This window comes from Doryrhamphus excisus, linkage group LG20, assembly GCF_037039965.1.
Source record: "Doryrhamphus excisus strain RoL-2023G ecotype Guam linkage group LG20, RoL_Dexc_Guam_v1.1, whole genome shotgun sequence".
NCBI classification, from domain to species: domain Eukaryota; kingdom Metazoa; phylum Chordata; class Actinopteri; order Syngnathiformes; family Syngnathidae; genus Doryrhamphus; species Doryrhamphus excisus.
The window spans coordinates 1670304-1688755 of record NC_136376.1 but is presented as its reverse complement, the minus strand read 5'-3'; the positions used below and the strand labels follow the sequence as shown (position 1 = coordinate 1688755).

At 41.7% G+C, this 18452-nt stretch overlaps 1 protein-coding gene across 3 annotated transcripts in view; it reads left to right on the top strand.

Moving 5' to 3' along the window:
* LOC131107854 (VPS10 domain-containing receptor SorCS1-like) overlaps positions 1-18452 on the top strand; it is a 98420-nt gene that overhangs the window by 26982 nt on the left and 52986 nt on the right. For 2 of the 3 annotated variants that reach the window (XM_058058267.2, XM_058058266.2), the window contains exon 2: positions 1148-1888. In XM_058058267.2, the coding sequence (XP_057914250.2) occupies positions 1187-1888 (702 nt within the window). In that variant the 5' untranslated portion in view covers positions 1148-1186. The remainder of the gene's footprint in view (positions 1-1147; positions 1889-18452) is intronic. The other variant, XM_058058268.2, reaches the window with a different exon arrangement.

The following is an 18452-nucleotide window of genomic DNA, read 5'->3' as shown; positions in this document are numbered from 1 at the left end:
AAGAAGAACATGTAGTATGAAGATTCATTCATTCATTTGACCGGAAAACCGAAAACCGGAGTGCCCGAAGAAAACCCAGATGCCGATATTGTCCAACTCAATTTCCGATATCGATATCATCTGATACCGATATGTGTAACATGATATATCTTCTGTGGTGGAATGAAAACACATGCGTTGGATGTATCTACACCATTTTTGCAATATCGGTTTTCATGATTTGGAAAAAATCTGATACCGATATCGCGTTTTGATGTTGATATCGGGCAGATAATTATAGGTTATCACATGGTTTGTCTGGTATCAGGCCTAGTAAACCTCAGTAAATAGTCTCGCCAATGTGAGCTGGGTCTCCCCAGAAGCCTCCTACCGGTCGGATGTGCCCTGAACATCCCCCCTACGCCCCCTGGCCGAGCCCCCTTATCTGGCTCTAGTGGTTCTACTCAGAGTTTCCCCCGAATTCCGGTGCTTCTCACGTTATCGCTAAGGGAGAGCCTTACGGGAAAAACTAATTTTGGTAGCCGCTTGTCGCCGGGATCTTGGGACCATGGGTGGGGGGTTGGTACGTAGAACCGGTACAACAGACTGATCCACCTGACCATCTCACGTTATCATCCTTCCGTCGCTCGAGAACGAGACCCCCGGATACTTGGGGTGGAATCTCACCCCCGAGACGTCGCTCTTTTTCTGGGCAAGAACTGTGGACTCACTTGGAGGTGCTGGTTCTCATCTCGGCCACTTGACGCCTCCTGAGATAGGAGGTACCTGAAACATCTGGGATAGGCTCCAGCCTATATCCCATACTATGGGATATCTCAAACAACAAAGCCGTCTTGTAGACCAGCTTCCAACAGAAAAAGGCTCCAAGTCATTACCTGGCCGCTAACTGACAGCGACCCCAGACGGCCTGCTAATTGATTACCCAGACCAGCACTAATGGAAAAGATCTTCTGAGGCCCGATGGTATTATTTCCAGAAGTCTCTCAGGGGACCCGAAGCAGATTAATTACATTGTGGCTGATGATGAATCCGATGATGACGAGGTCATATATTTCACACTCATGTCACACGAGTGCCACGCTAAGCAGACCCTCCAGGGATCTTCTGGAAATAGTTGAAGCAAAATGTGATTTTATTTCCCTGCCAGGTTTGACGTGAGGAGCATTTGGCTCCTCTTCCTCCTCCCATGTCGGATCCAGCTCCTCCTCTCACACATCAGGAGGGGAACACTTGCTGCACCGCCGCTCCTTCCACATTCACCGGCTCCACTCCACCAGGTGATGACACTCAAACGCACCGCCGTCCGCCACCCCCCCGCCAAAATGAAGCCGTAGATTTAGTGCGAGTGTGGCGGGTCCTCACAGCAATGGCGCCGCGTTACGCTTTTTGTCTTTTGGTTCTCCTGTTCTCCTCCGAGTGGATGCGTGTCTCTTCAACTTCCACCCGGGACGCTGGAACTACGCCGGAGGTAAGGTGCTGTCCCTCGGGTCAGGTGGCGCACATCAGCGCGCCCTCTCCGGAGCTCCCTGCGCAGGATTTGGAGCATTTTGGCGCGCTTCCAGTCGGACACTTTGTTGGATTAACGAGCAAGGAAGACGCCGCGGGAGAAAGTTCACTCGAGTGGGAAGGTCGCCCAAAACTTTCCCCGCATGACACCAGCAACGACGTGGAGGGCGAGGAAAACGAGGCGGATTGGACCGACGATGGGACTGTTTGGACTCGGAGGAGGAAGAGGAGGGATGCGGAGACTTGGCCCGATTTGGGGAGCGAGGGAGCGCCGGAAGCTTCCGACCAGGAGGAGGTCCAGCTGGCCAGCTCCACGTTTGCCCTGGCCGGGGACACCGCGCACAACCAGGCTATGGTGCATTGGTCCGGGCAGAACAGCAGCGTGAGTGTCTTCGTTGCGCTTGGAATTTACGCACGGACGTGTTTTGACGCAGTGTGTGCGTGCGTGTGTGTGTGTGTGTGTGTACTTTTTTCACCCAGACAGGCAGTGTGGAGTTAAACCTGGGAATCTGAGGACTTTTGACATGTACTGTAACATCCAAAATATACTGTACTTATACACTACCTGTTTTATACTACTATGTACAGTATGTGGAGGTCTTACAGTACATTACAATTGTAATGTATCAGTTTTATTTTAGTTTCAGTTCTACATTTAGACCTGGCCAAGTAAACCTTAATCACTTTATGCAATAAAACTTCATTTACTCTTTCAGGAACGTACAAACTCCACATTTCTTGTTTATGGGAATTGAACATTCTGCTTTGGAAAGTCAAGAAAACAAACATTTTGTTCAGTTTCCTGGAGTAAGAAGTATAAGAAAATATACTGTCTTTAAGAACATGCTGTATATCTCTATACAGTGGCTAGGCCTATTTTAATTAAAATAATTTAATATTTTAAATAATTTGATATTTTTTATTTATTTATTTTAAATTTATTTTTTAATTGATTAAAAAAAACATCTCAAATTTCATATAATAGGGCAAATGACGTTTTACAGACCGCTGTCAGTGTGATGCATTCTTTTTCTACATGGCATACTGGGGGTGGAGCCTACCTCAGGTGAGCTAATGTAGACCAGGGGTGTCCAAAGTGTGGCCCGGGAGCCTCTTGCGGCCCGTTGATGTTTATTTTAGTGGCCAGTGGCACAAAATTTTAATTTAAAAAGAACAAAAAAAAAACGAACACAGTAAAGTCGTAGTGTCAAAAGAAATAATAACATGAAGCTCATAAAAAAATGAAAGGAAAAAAGTCAACATGAAAACAAACAGAACATAGAATAATGTTATATTTTTACAGAAATTGCTTGTGGGTTACAGAGAATAAGGTCAAAATCTTATGGGCATAACATTTACCGAAAAAAAAGTTGAAATAACCGGAAAATCAAAACACAACACATGCAATTTTCTGAGAATAAAGTCAAAATATTGAGAGAAAACCTTGTCTATAATAAATTCAAAATATTATGAGGACATTTTTCATTTTGATAGCAATATCAAAGAATAAATATGTTTAAATATTTTAAAAGTGATATTACTATGAGAAACAAAGAAAACAAAATGAAATTGAAAGTTTTGGAAAATTAGGTTGGGAGAAAGTTATAATATTATGTGAATAAAATCTAAATATTATGACAATAAAGTCAGAATGTTATGAAAAGAAAGTTTATGGAGGTTATTTAAAAAAAAGTTGAAATTCTCTGAGAATAAAGTCAAAATATTAACAGAAAAAAGTCGTATTTTAAGGCAAAATAATTTGCAATTTTACAAGAATAAATTCAGAATTTTATGAGGAAAAATAATGTCATTTAATTAGCACAGAAAATAAATATTAAAGAAAAATGGAAACATGGAAAAGCTGAAATTTTATGAGAATAAAGTCCAAATATTTACAGAAAAAAGTTTTAAAAGAAAAAAACCTCAGACTATTATGAGGAAAAATGATGTATTTTTAGTAGCAAAGAGTAAAAATATTAAAAAAGAAAATATGTTCTTTTTTTTAAAGTCATAATATAACGAAAAACAAACAAAATAAAATTGTAATTTTTGGAAAATTAGCTTGTGGGGAAAAAGTTATAATATGGGAATAAAGTCCAAATATTATGCAAAAACATTTCCAACTTCCTAGTCTCCACTAATGCACACGGAGACGTTCCGACAGAGCCTCCATCCCAGATGGACGTCCAGGGAGGCGGCCTTCCATATTGGGGCCCCCTGCTAGCGTTGTTCGTTGTTCATTGTGACGCTTCCTGACAGCGAGCGTTGTAATGTTGTGACCGTGCATGTTTAAGTTCCTTGAACGAAGCGCCTAGCGATAACGGGATTCGGTCTATGGTGATTATGTGCGTTTAATAATTGAACAAAGCCGCTCCAGAGGACCCCGGTGATGTTGATGGCACAAAAAGCTGCCGCGTAGCCTCTTGTTGGAGATTTCCACAGAAGCAGAAAGGATGACTTCAAATCAATCCCGTAGATAAAGGGAGATGTGTGATGTTCAGGCTCAGCAGAACATGCTCGTTTTTTGGAGTTTTTTTTTTTTCCCACCAAGAATCCAAGCAGCTGCTCCTCTTAAACGCTTAATAGACTTTTCATGTACACGGGTGGAAAGGCCACTAGGTTATCCAGGCCTTTTTAAATATGCATGGATTTGTTTTAAGACATGCTGCCCCCAACACCCCCAACCCCCCCCTCCCTTCCCAAGCCCTCACCGTACTCTATATGTGTAGTGTACACTGCGGCGATGTGATTTAAAAGTCAAATCAAGGTTGTAAAGCAATGCAGCATCTGAGACCAGGAGGCTACCTGCGGCTTCAACATGTCAGGTGCAACATCAGGCCAGATGTTGGACCTGGCTGGAAACAACATGGAGCATGATGGAGACATTTTTTCTTCGTTTTACTCACAACCTCCTCAAAAGGAGGATTTTTTGATACAAAATATTATGACGCGCATCAGCAGTGTAGTGCATCAAGGGTGACTTACCTTCCCTACTTTGTCCCATGAGTGGAGTTCTGGTTCTTCTCAAAACAATATGCGTTGGAAAGAGCGATAAAAATACTTTCTCATAACTCATAACTTAAGTGGCCCCAGCAATTAACCGGAACTATGTTCTATGTTTCTCATCACTGTTTTCTCTTAAAGGGGACCTTTGATGCTTTTTCCATTTTTCTGACCTATAAATGTTAGACTGGCTGTGTTGGAAACCACATACCGTATTTTCTGGACTATAAGTCGCTCCGGAGTATAAGTCGCACAAGGCCAAAAATGCATCATTAGGTAGAAAAAAACATACATAAGTCACTCCGGAGTATCAGTCGAACAAGGTCAAAAATGCATAATTAGGTAGAAAAAAAACATACATAAGTCGCACTGGAGTATAAGTTGCATTTTTTTCGGGTAATTTATTTGAACTACTTGACCAAAACAGACATTACGTCCTCTTGGAAGGCAAGTTCTAACAATAAAAGAATAGAGAACAGGCTGAATAGGTGTAAGATATGCTAACACAATGCTTATTCGGCTACACAAAAAATAAACATGAACACAAAAGGTGTCCACTTTTTTCATTTATAAGTCGCTCTGGAGTATAAGTCGCAGGAACAGCCAACCTAGGAAAAAAAGTGCCACTTATAGTCCGCAAAATACGGTACTAACTACTACATACTTCCATGCCCATACTGCATACACAATCCATCAGACAGTATACAAAGAGCGGGACCAATCACAGCACAGTGGGCGTGCACGGAGGCGGGCTCTGGTTGGAAGACATTCAAAGAGATCCAGCTGGAATTGGTGCAGATTCTGGAAGATCTAGAAAGCTTTCTGTGGGGTTTATTGTGTTTAGCTGCTCTATAGGAGTCCACCACTCAATACAAAGGGCCCAGAATGAGCATCGTAGGTGTCCTTTTAATATTTGGACTATTACAAACGTTTAAATTTTCTTCCTCTAAATATTCCTCTTATGATTATTAATTCTTTATTGTGACTTCATTCATAAAATTATAACTTTTTTCACACTTTATTTGTTGTTTTGTTTCTTTCTCATTATAATACGACCATAAAACTTTTTTCTTTACTATTTCAACTTTATGCTACTAAAATGACGTTATTTTTACTCATAATATTATGACATTATTTTCATAAAATTATAACTTTTTGAAACTATTTTTGTGAAATTATTGCTGATTTTTGTTTTTTTTTATGTTGTTGATTCATGAAGAAAATTAGCTGCGGACACAATATGGCCCCCGAGCCACATTTTGGACACACCCGATGTATCCAGTTTAAACAGTGAGCAAAAGATGAAGAAAGATGATGATAGTCGGGTGCTAAGTGATGGCTTTATTTTCCCGATGATTTCACCTTGGACCTGCTTGGTTCCGCCATATTGTTGGCTTTGCGAATCCCCGTTTAGCGTCCCGGAGTGGCTACGCTAATCAAACAACGTGCTTGAAGGTTTTGCAATCGAGCTGCCAGTACTCTGTGAAGCCGTGTGTGAGCGTGTTCGCTTTGTGAAAAAGTCCAATGTAAGTTTAATGGGGGGGGGGCCTTGAGCTTAAATGATTTACCAACGGCGTTATTAGCGTTAGCAGCGTTAGCAGCGTTAGCAGCGTGTATCATTGCTTTTCTCGCCAAAAGGAGCCATTCTCATCTGTCTCAATATTCTGCTGATCCAAAAAGCTTGTGGCTTCTTAAAAACTTTAATGTCTGCGTCGTTTGATGGGTTTATCCATCTTGGGGGTAGGTGGGGGGGGGGGGGGACCCAGCCTTTTACCCTGCCCCCGAGCAACCCCGGAGGAGCCTCCCGGACGGTTCCTAATGCGACGCCGCCTTCATCTCACAGCTTTAAACTTTCAGCCCCGATTGTTGTGATGGTCAACTTTTGGAGGCTGACTTCCTGTTTCCTGCTTATGGTTGGAAATTTCATGTAAAGTCTCCTCGTTGATGGATGGTCTGTCACAGAGCCCAGAAGCGGCAGCAAATCTAAACAGGCTCGTGTTATCTTTGTCGCTGTGGACCTGCTGCATTTTAATGCGCTTCTGCCCCCCCCCCCCCGTTACAGCAGACACTTTGGCTGTAGTTGGGTTTGGTACTTCGGGTGTTGCTGGTGTCATCATCTCGTGGTGAAGGTGACCGAAGTCGCTTTTGGTGGTTGGGTAGGACAGGGGTTCTCCAATGGTCCCCATCAAGTCATTCTAAAGTTATATTTACTCTTATATAAACAAATATTTGTTTATAGCAACCATAATAAGCCATGTAACCAAAATGTAAATAAAACTCCTGCTAATGGCGGATACACAGGAAATGACATCTGAGGTTTGGAGTTGAGATTTAGCTTTTGGTGGCGCCAACAGTCGCCCATTACTGGGGGTGCAGACGCAAAAGAGAGAGAGCCTGGTGCCAAACGACAGCACAAAACTCCCATAATGCAATTCCTCTTAAAGGGCCAGTAACTCGCCCAGGTATTAGCAGCCTGCTGTGTAGAGGCGGTTCTGCTACATTCAGACCACGCACAATAGAATCAATTATTTGTATTGTAGGACACACTACTCCAAATATTACAAGAAGAACATGTAGTATGAAGATTCATTTTCTACCGCTTATCCTCACAAGGGTCGCGGGGGGTGCTGGAGCCTATCTCAGCTGTCTTCATGCAAGAGGCGGCGTACACCCTGGACTGGTGGCCAGCCAATCACAGGGCACATATAGACAAACAACCATTCACACTCACATTCATACCTATGGACAATTTGGAGTCGCCAATTAACCTAGCATGTTTTTGGAATGTGGGAGGAAACCGGAGTACCCGGAGAAAACCCAGAAGCCGATATTGTTTTGGGAACAAAGTCCAAATATTACAAGAAGAACATGTAGTATGAAAATTCATTTATTCATTCATTTTCTACCGCTTATCCTCACGAGGGTTGGGGGGGGGGGCCTAGAGCCTATCCCAGCTGTCTTCGGGCGAGAGGTGGGCTACACCCTGGACTGGTGGCCAGCCAATCACAGGGCACATATAGACAAACAACCATTCACACTCACAGTCATACCTATGGACAATTATCCTAAGTTGAAATATTAAATAAGTTGCCATAACATTGTAATATCATGATAAACCAACAAAATCTAGAATTACAGTAGCTTTCGAAATGTGAAATATTATGGGAACAAAGTCCAAATATTACAAGAAGAACATGTAGTATGAAGATTCGTTAATTCATTCATTTTCTACCGCTTATCCTCGCAAGGGTTGCAGGGGGTGCTGGAGCCTATCCCAGCTGAGGCGGGGTATACCCTGGACTGGTGGCCAGCCAATCACAGGGCACATATAGACAAACAACCATTCACACTCACATTCCAGTCTGACATATATAACCCAACCTGGCTTTTGACATCCTCTCAACCGTGCGCCGCAGAATCAAACGATTTGTGCGTGGAGAGGTAAACTCCTACGTGATATTTGCATCCAGTCGAAATCAGCCACCTCCACCTGCTCTTTCACGGATCAGTCATCCCTGCTGGACCAGGACCATTAACTTGGGTGCTCATTGACCGCTTGACATTTTGCCTTTTGTCTTTTTTCAGTCATGAGAAATCTGGATATTACGCACTTTGAACGCATCGTTCATGGTTAAGAGCAGATAAACCTGAAAGTAAATCATGCAGCCCATAATATAAACATCATACCAACCAATAGTTGGACAGCAAACCAACAACAACAACAATGGATGACAACAAGCATCTCGTATTTCAGAGTGGTTAGCGCGCAGGCCTCGCAGCCCGGACACTCGAGTTCGATTCCACCCTCGGTCATCTGTGTGGAATTTGCATGTTCTCAACTCATGTTCTCAAATTGTCCATAGGTATGAATGTGAGTGTGAATGGTTGTTTGTCTATATGTGCCCTGTGATTGGCTGGCCACCAGTCCAGGGTGTACGAAGACAGCTGGGGTAGACTCCAGCAACCCCCCGCGACCCTTGTGAGGATAGGCGGTAGAAAATGAATGAATCTTCATACTACATGTTCTTCTTGTAATATTTGGAATAGTGTGTCCTACAATACAAATGATTTATTTTATTGTGTGTGAAAATGAATGAATGAATGAATAAATTTAATACTGATTTTTATTACTTTTGTACACATTTTTTAATGTATGTGTATTTATTTTTACATTTATTTGTATTTTTGTATTAATTCTTTGTACTATTTCATGTCAAACCAAGCATTTTTTTTTTATAACTTCATCTTTTAAACCATGACCGTGATGACACGTTGAAAGCGCATTTTAGAGGAATTAGAATTTCCAGGAAAGCATTTTGTCAAGAAAATGAGGACGAAGGATGAAGATGATTACCGCATGCATACAAATTCCGCATAAATGACAACAAAACATGAAAAAGAGCACAAGACGAGATGTTTCACTTATAACGGTGTAATGAACACATTCCGAGGACGAAGCCGACTAATCTATTGCTCAGTTTGACTTCAAAATAAGACATGAATTACTTGCATTTAAAATGCATTGAAAATGAATCCAGTCGTTTTTTTTTTTTTACTGTAGCTGTGAAAGTCGTTAATTGCTGCACGACGCCAAGCGCCATCCGAGACGTGTGCAGAAGCAGATATAAATTTCGGGCATGTGATGCACAGAAGATTTGGGAATGGGAATGTAAGGTATGTAAAACAGTGCGACAGAAGCCTTGAAGTGAAATCCCGCCTCCCCGCGCTTTGACTAAAGTTATTTCTGCTGCTTTTGTGGCTTCTGCCAGAGCCGGCGCCGCGTATAAAGGTTTATAGTTACAGCGAGGATGCTATCTACGGGCGTGCGTGTGTGTGCAACCATGCCGACCCCCAGGCACGTATTCGTACTACATTGTGGAATATGATTTGTGCTCATTTAAAACACAATACAGCTAAATTAAACAGGAGCGATTGGATTCAGTGTGCGATGTGCGGAAAGGCTAGAAAGGAGTAGAATGTTTTCATTAGGCCAATTTAGGGTGATACCCCGCTATGCTACAAACAGCGCTGTAACATAACCACAGGAAGTGAAAGGCCCCGTTTATCTCCAAGCGCCTTTAGGCGAAGCTGATCCATAGGATCCTCCACTTAATTGTTAATCAGCTTTTTACTATTTCATGCTGTCTTCCCCTCTGTGGATGTACGTATTCATACTATATATATATATATATATATATATATATATGAGATGTGTAGTATGTGTGTGATGGACAGGCTGTGGAAGTCCGCAACCTCGCTCCCACAACAAAAGAAATGCGTATCGGCAGGTAAGCCCCACTCAGGAATAATCTTTTTTTTTTTTTTTTTAAATAAAAAGGCTGTTTTAGAAGCAGTGGCAGCCTGAAAAGCCACGATGCATTCCCTGCCGTGAGGTTCCTGAATGCCTCGCAATCCTGCAGGGTGTGTTGTTTATTGGCAAGCTGTGTTCCCCCGGTGGGGTCTCTCGCTTCTCCGTTGAGGACTGAGCAGAACTCTCCACCAAAATCAGTTATGGGGGGATTTTGCAAGAGCGTTGCAGAAAAAGAGTTTTTTTTTGGCCGTGTTTTTTTCCATGTTTTATATCTTTTTTATGTATTATTTAGATGCAAATATAATGCAGTCAGCTCCTCGTGGTGCGTTCATGAATCAGGCATTCAGTAAGCTCATTGTGCTCTGACAGTAGTATATTTGTATCCAATGGTAAAGAATAATGCTAACCATCCAATAATCACCTGCTTCAATATAAACGTTTACCTTTCGACTCAAATCTCGTACAAGCCGGTCCACAGCATCCCAAACATGCTGCCATCAGCATCAGCACCACGCCATGTCCATCTTGTCCCCAGCTCCTCCTCCTCCATCTCCGTCCCGGTGGGGAGTTTTTCAGGTTGAGCAGCCTCTCGATAAAAAGGCTTCTCTACGCAGCGATGATGATTGCGGCGTGCAGGGGTTTCTGGCATCGTCTGTGATGGCGAGCAGTTTATTTGGATTATTAGCTTCTTTTCCTGCCAATCACGGAGCTAGATCTCCATCTCTGGTAGAAACTCCTGCAGATGTTAAATGACTGCAAGCTTCTCGGGTAGTACAGTCTGCTGCGGTCAGTCCTGGACAGGCGGTCTTGCCATGGTTGGGGCGTGGTGCCGAGGACAAGGATCTATCCTAAAAGTACTAAAATGCAAAAATGCTTTAAAAACACAGTTGGACTCAAGATATTGTACGCCAACCAAAAAATGTGCACAACCTGAGACAAAATTTTGAATTAAGTTGACTACATTAACTGAAAAACACTCTAACCGAGGTTCCAGTGTCATGCATATGTGGACCCAAGAATCCTGGATAAGAAGAACTGGTACTTGGTAGCACAGGCCTGTAGTCCCTGGTTAACACGCATCCATATTTTTTTTTCCCCAAAATTGATACTTAAACTTTGTGCTTCTCAAGCCCGATAACTTTTTACAGTGTATTTCCATGTAATGCTAGTTTGTGTACACCTGGAGGTAAGAAGAGCTGGAACACAGTGTTGACCCAGTTGGTTTGTTCTAATACCATGACATATATGTATGTGGAATCAAACTATGGAATGGATTGAGTAAGGAAATCAAACAATGCACAACGATGAGCCAATTCAAGAAACGATACAAGCAGTTGATGTTTGCTAAATACAAGGATGAAGAGTCTTGAACCAGTCATGATGTGCTATATATATCACTATATTGACACTTACTATGGTACCCATTATGTCATTGGATGCTCATATCACCTTGTACTTCAATACGTGACAAAAAATTAAAAAAAATTAAAAAATTAAAAAAAATTAAATTTTTAAATTTTTAATTTTTAATTTTTAATTTTTTAATTTTTTTATTTTTTTATTTTTTTATTTTTTTATTTTTAAATTTAAAAATTTAAATTTAAAAATTTAAAAATTTAAAAATTTAAAAATTTAAAAATTTAAAAATTTAAAAATTTAAAAATTTAAAAATTTTAAATTTAAAATAAAAAAAACTTAAACTATATTAGGAAAGCATTAAGTGAACAAATGTTACTGATTGTAAAAGCACCAGATGGAGGGGTAGGATTTAATAAGCTTTGCTTCTTCCTACTCCTTTTGGACATGTGGAACTGGGAACTGATTATGTGATGCATTCAATTGTAATCTGATGCACGTTCAAATCAGGAGAACCAGAGTGCAGAGCAGAGGGAGCCACCTCCTGTGGCCCAGCAAGGTGCACTGTACTCGGGCACGTGCTCTGAGCAGTCGGTGTCCCGCTATGGAGGTCCCTGGCGCTTTCCAAATGCTGCGGTGCTAGCGTTTCATGGTTGGAGATTTTGTTTTAATGTTTTTTGAGTTATGATGTCATAATGATGTCACACTCCCCTCATATTACCGACCCGATACTTTTCGTTAGCTACTTCCATCAAGCTGACTTTGAAAACGTGTTTACAAAATAAACAGTGGGCACTGCTTTCTGCTCTGGTTGTCTTATCTTGTCCGAATTGATCAAGCACTTGTGGATGTGCAGGATGAAGCTTCCTCGCTCAGCAGGTTGCTTCATCCGAGCAGCTCAGCCAGCCTTCATTTAGAGGCGAGAAGCAAACTGTTTCACATGGCTTGTCAACCATAGTGGTGTTTGCGTTTGGGGATGTTGTCCTCACTTCATTCTCCCTCTGAAGCCAGCGCCGGCTTATGAAAAGAACACGTTCCTGCACACGGCTGTGGCTATGCTACATCAGCTTGTGATTTATTGTGACTTTGCTCGACCTTATTAGCCAAAAAAAGATCGACATGCAGAATGAAAAAGAAAACGCTCACAGATGACCAACAAATGTGTTTTAGTCTTCATGCTTATTTAAGACTTGAACAGTCAATTTATTCACATGTTTAGAGTAAGTGGTCGCCCATACGCTGCTCCCTCCATCAGCTTTTATTGAGATATCAATAGTTTATTTTCTATAAAGCCACATTGTGAAGTGGCTCCATAATTCATGTTTATATATTGACCTGCCTGGGAAAAAAACTGCATAGATACGCTATATCACAAAGGCATCTACTTATATCTTCAAGAAACATACTCTAGAAATGGAAAGTTGATACACTTTAAAGTAGTCAGTGTACAGCTTATATATATTACCAGTCAACACGGTCATTATTGTATAAATTATTAGTCATTATTGTATAAATTATTAGTGATTATTGTATAAACAGCTGGCAACAGAAGCTAGTACATGTCATAGTGAACATGTCTCAATTGTGTCCCTGCTACTACTTAGTGTTAGCAAGTTTTCTCATATCAAGACATAGCGATAGAAACCAGTTTTGTTTGTTTTGGGGGGTTTAAGGACCCCCCCCCCCCCCCCCAAAGGGGTTGTACAATGATCCGTCTGTGAACTCCAACTACACTAAAGAAGAGCTCAACAGTTGTTCTTTCATAAGTGGGATTGTTAGAAATAAAAGATGGATGGATGGACCATAGAAGATGAATGGACCATAGAGGGTGGATGGATGGACCATAGAAGATGGATGGATGGATGGACCATAGAGGGTGGATGGATGGACCATAGAAGATGGATGGATGGATGGACCATAGAAGATGGATGGACCATAGAAGATGGATGGATGAACCATTGAAGATGGATGGCTGGATCATAGAAGATGGCTGGATGGACCATCGAAGATGGCTGGATGGACCATAGAAGATGGATGAATAGACCATAGAAGATGGATGGCTGGATCATAGAAGATGGATGAATGGACCATAGAAGATGAACAAATGGATGGATGGATGGACCATAGAAGATGGATGGATGGATGATAGAATACGGATGAATGGATGGATGGTCCATAGAAGATGGGTGAATGGACCATAGAAGATGGATGGATGGACCATAGAACATGGATGGATAGATGGATGTACCACAGAAGATGGATGAATGGACCATAGAAGATGGATAGATGGACCATAGAAGATGGACGGATGGATGGATGGATCATAGAAGATGGATGAATGGTCCATAGAAGATGGATGGATGGACCATAGAAGATGGATGGATGGGTGGTCCATAGAAGATGGAAGGATGGATGGACCATAGAAGATTGATGGATGGACCATAGAAAATGGCTGGATGGTCCATAGAAGATGGATGGATGGACCATAGAAGATGGATGGATGGTCCGTAGAAGATGGATGGATGGACCATAGAAGATGGATGGATGGATGGTCCGTAGAAGATGGATGGATGCACCATAGAAGATGGAGGGATGGATGGACCATAGAAGATGGATGGATGGTCCGTAGAAGATGGATGGATGGACCATAGAAGATGGATGGATGGATGGATGGATGGTCCATAGAAGATGGATGGATGGTCCATAGAAGATGGATGGATGGATAGACCATAGCAGATGGATGGATGGACCATAGAAGATGGATGGATGGATGAACCATAGAAGATGGATGGTCCGTAGAAGATGGATGGATGGACCATAGAAGATGGAGGGATGGATGGACCATAGAAGATGGATGGATGGATGGATGGACCATAGACGATGGATGGATGGACTATAGAAGATGGATGGATGGATGGTCCATAGAAGATGGATGGATGGATGGACCATAGCAGATGGATGGATGGACCATAGAAGATGGATGGATGGATGGACCTTAGAAGATGGATGGATGGACCATAGAAGATGGATGGATGGTCCATAGAAGATGGATGGATGGATGGCCCATAGAAGATGGATGGATGGATGGCCCATAGAAGATGGATGGATGGATGGTCCATAGAAGATGGATGGATGGATGGACCATAGCAGATGGATGGATGGACCATAGAAGATGGATGGATAGATGGACCTTAGAAGATGGATGGATGGACCATAGAAGATGAATGGATGGTCCATAGAAGATGGATGGATGGATGGATGGATGGATGGATGGCCCATAGAAGATGGATGGATGGATGGTCCATAGAAGATGGATGGATGGATGGCCCATAGAAGATGGATGGATGGATGGTCCATAGAAGATGGATGGATGGATGGACCATAGCAGATGGATGGATGGACCATAGAAGATGGATGGATAGATGGACCTTAGAAGATGGATAGATGGACCTTAGAAGATGGATGGATGGACCATAGAAGATGGATGGATGGTCCATAGAAGATGGATGGATGGATGGATGGCCCATTGAAGATGGATGGATGGATGGCCCATAGAAGATGGATGGATGGATGGTCCATAGAAGATGGATGCATAGATGGATGTATGTTCCATGGTGTTATCTCACACAGGCCCGAACGCCCCCCTGCTATGTAACCCTGCAATGAAGGGTTGCCTATTAATTGTGTACGACGGCAAGCGTTGATGTTTTTCTCCGTGTTTTCATGTCATTGTGAAGGTTCTCTGAGCTTCCTATGAACAACAAGCATGTTTTCACGGAACCGACGTGGATAAAATAAAGCTGAGCGACAACGAGCGAACGTCTTTGATGAAAACATTTCCAATGCTGTTAGAGAGGATCAGCGGGTTCCAAAACAAAAAAGGCGAGAGATTTCATCAAACCGCGTTGCAAGTGGGACTCCTTTAGAAAAGACGTGCCAATGACAGTAATAGACCATCAAAGCTTGTACAATCTGGGTACTGGATTGAAAAGTACTTGAGGCTGCTGATTGGTTGGCATGGTTACAAGCACGCACACAACATGTCACCCAGGTCGGATAACAAACGGCGTACTTATTGATATATTCATATTAAGTGTGGACCGTGACTTAGCGTGGGTGTTGCCAATTGAACTAAAGGGAATTGGATAAATCCACGGTCAAACTGTCACTATCATAACGTTTACTGTGCAACTGTTGATGTTTATTAGTGACCCAGCCCCCCCCCCGTGTTGCATAAAGGTATTACTCTCATACAAACAATCAAACATTAGCTTTGACAATAAGCGACGACGCCAGCTAAACTTTCTTCATATGCAAAAGTATTTGGACAGCCATTGTGTGTCCATAAAGGCAAAAATCATGTATATAAATACATAATGTTTACATACAATACTGTTTTGGCCTTACATTCATGCCCTGTGATTGGCTGGCGACCAGTCCAGGGTGTAACCCGCCTCTCGCCCAAAGACGGTCAAAGACGCTCATAATAATAATAATAATAATAATAATAATTCATTAATTTTCTGCCGCTTTTCCTCACGAGGGTCCCGGGGGTGCTGGAGCCTATCCCAGATGTCTTCGGGTGAGAAGCGGGGTCAAGCCAGCCAATCACAGGGTTATATATATATATGTATATATAATTGTATTTATATTACATTTATATTTATATATTATATTATTATATATAATAATAATAATTAATATTTATTATATTATTATTTTACATAATATTTTATATTTATGCATGATATAATATAATAATAATAATAATTAAATAATTATTATTATTATTATTTGTGGTGCCTTCTTTTATTTCCAGCTCCTGATTATAATAATAATATAATAATAATAATGATAATAATGATAACAATAATTATTATTATATAATTATTATTGTTATTATTATTAATAAGAACATAATAAGAACATAATAATAATAATAATAATAATAATAATAATAATAATAATAATAATAATAATAATAATAATAATAATAATAATAATAATAATAATAATAATAATAATAATTATTATTATTATTATTATTATTATTATTATTGTTATTATTATTATTACTCAATAAAAATAAAATTGAAGATCTGCTTTATTGGTGGTGGAGCACCACAATTTCTGCATATGGAAGAATTATGTTTTTTTAAATTTTATTTATATCGAAGTAATTATTATTATTATTATTATTATTATTATTATTATTATTATTATTATTATTATTATTATTATTATTATTATTATTATTATTATTATTATTATTATTATTATTATTATTATTATTATTATTATCATTGGGTGGATCATAGAAGATGGATGTAAGCCATCACAATTGGAAGCCATTCCTGATTATCATCACCAGCAGTCGATGGTCCTCACTACAAAAAAATCAAACAAAGATAAAACCGATCATTCCCCGGCTTCTATTAAACCGTATAATCACGAAAACGGTCTGGTATCGATTATCAACAACCATTTGCAGCACAACGTCGTCCGTGAGTGCGAATGGTTGTCAACCTGCGCCGCCTCCCGCCCAAAGAAAGCTAGCATATCATCCTGCTGCTGCGTTCGCACGACCTCGTTTCATCTCGAAGCGGCGGTGCTATTACCCCGGCGTACGTCAAACAATAAATATTTGTCTTAATTATTAATATTCCGCCCGTCAATGCCTGCGCCGATTGCTTTCACGGACTCATCCATCTGTTTAATTGCGCTTGCCAAACCCGATGACACTTTTATTGATGAGGCAACTTCATTCCAGCGGCTGATAAGAGCGCATCAGCGGCTCGCTTACCGATACTCGGAATGAATTCTAATGCGTACGCTTTCATCCGTCGCAGGTGTTCATACTTCAGTGACGGAAGCCAACCGCCATCCACCATCCACCATCCGCCATCCACCATCCGCCATCCGCCATCCGCCATCCGCCATCCGCCCACACCTTCTGCTTTATTGATACCCGTACGTTGCTCATTCTTCCGCTAATGCAACACCTGCATGTGGCAGCACTAATCTGTCCAAGCTAATCCCCTTAAGCCGCCATTAAGCCTCCATTCATTCCTACGTAATGACTGTAGTCATCCCAGTCCATTTACCTCCGAGCTTTGAGATTTACAAAGGATTACCGCGTTTCGGGAATCTGTTTTCTTGCTCTTGGATGTTTGGGTAATCCACAGGATGCGTTGATGGTACCGCAGCCGAACGGGCGGCGTGCTAGTACATTAAATATGACACCTTTGTTGCGAGGCAAACGGGGGAAAAAAACCATGCGTGTATAAATAAGGCATATCGGGGGGTTTGAACTCGGTGCCATGCTGTTAGGTTGAAAAAAAAAAAAGGCGCAGTTTGTGATTTGTGTGTTTGCGCGTGACACGTTGGAGCATCAAACACCTGTTTCTCTCAGAAACGTCTACAAAGTGAATATTGTATCGGCGCATTTGAAGCGCTGCCGCCGTGCGTTTAACACCCGCTGGAAAGTTTGCAATGTGACAGATGCAAGTGACATGTCGCTGGGTGCCGCCCAAATAAACACACGCGGAAATAACTCGCACGCTTTGGCGTGGGTTGGAAATGTTTGTCCTCCTTTTCAGACGTGACACTTTTTTTTTTTTCCACTGAGTTCCATTCTGCCCATCAGGGAGCGACGCTGGGAGGATGTGCAGGGTTTGCGGCGGGGTCCTTCTGGTTGTCGTGTTGCTACTTCGAGGGCCGAAATAAACAACACAACTAAGTGCTTCCGAGTGTATGCTAGCTAGCTGCTATTTGTTTGTTTTGGAGCATAAAGTCATATCACCACTCCTAAAACATCTGTCCATGTTGCGTTCCATCCTTCCCTCACCTATGATCAACACCCTAAGGTGCCTAAACGCCTCCACTTGGGGTAGAATCGCATCCCAAACCCGGAGATGAGAACCATGGACTAGGACTTGGAGGTGCCGATTTTCATCCCGGCCACACTCGGCTTAGAAGCGATCCAGTGAGAGTTGAAGGTCACGGCTCGATGAAGCTGGCAGGACCTCATCATCTGCAAACAGCAGAGACCCAATCCAGCAGATCACAAAACCAAAACCCCTCAACGGCCTGGCTGTGCTGAGATATTCTGGCCATAAAAGTAATGAACAGAAAAATAATAATAATAATAATTATAATAAGGGCAGCACGGCGGTCGAGTGGTTAGCACGCAGACCTCACAGCTAGGAGACCGGGGTTCAATTCCATCTCTGTGTGGAGTTTGCATGTTCTCCCCGTGCATGCGTGGGTTTTCTCC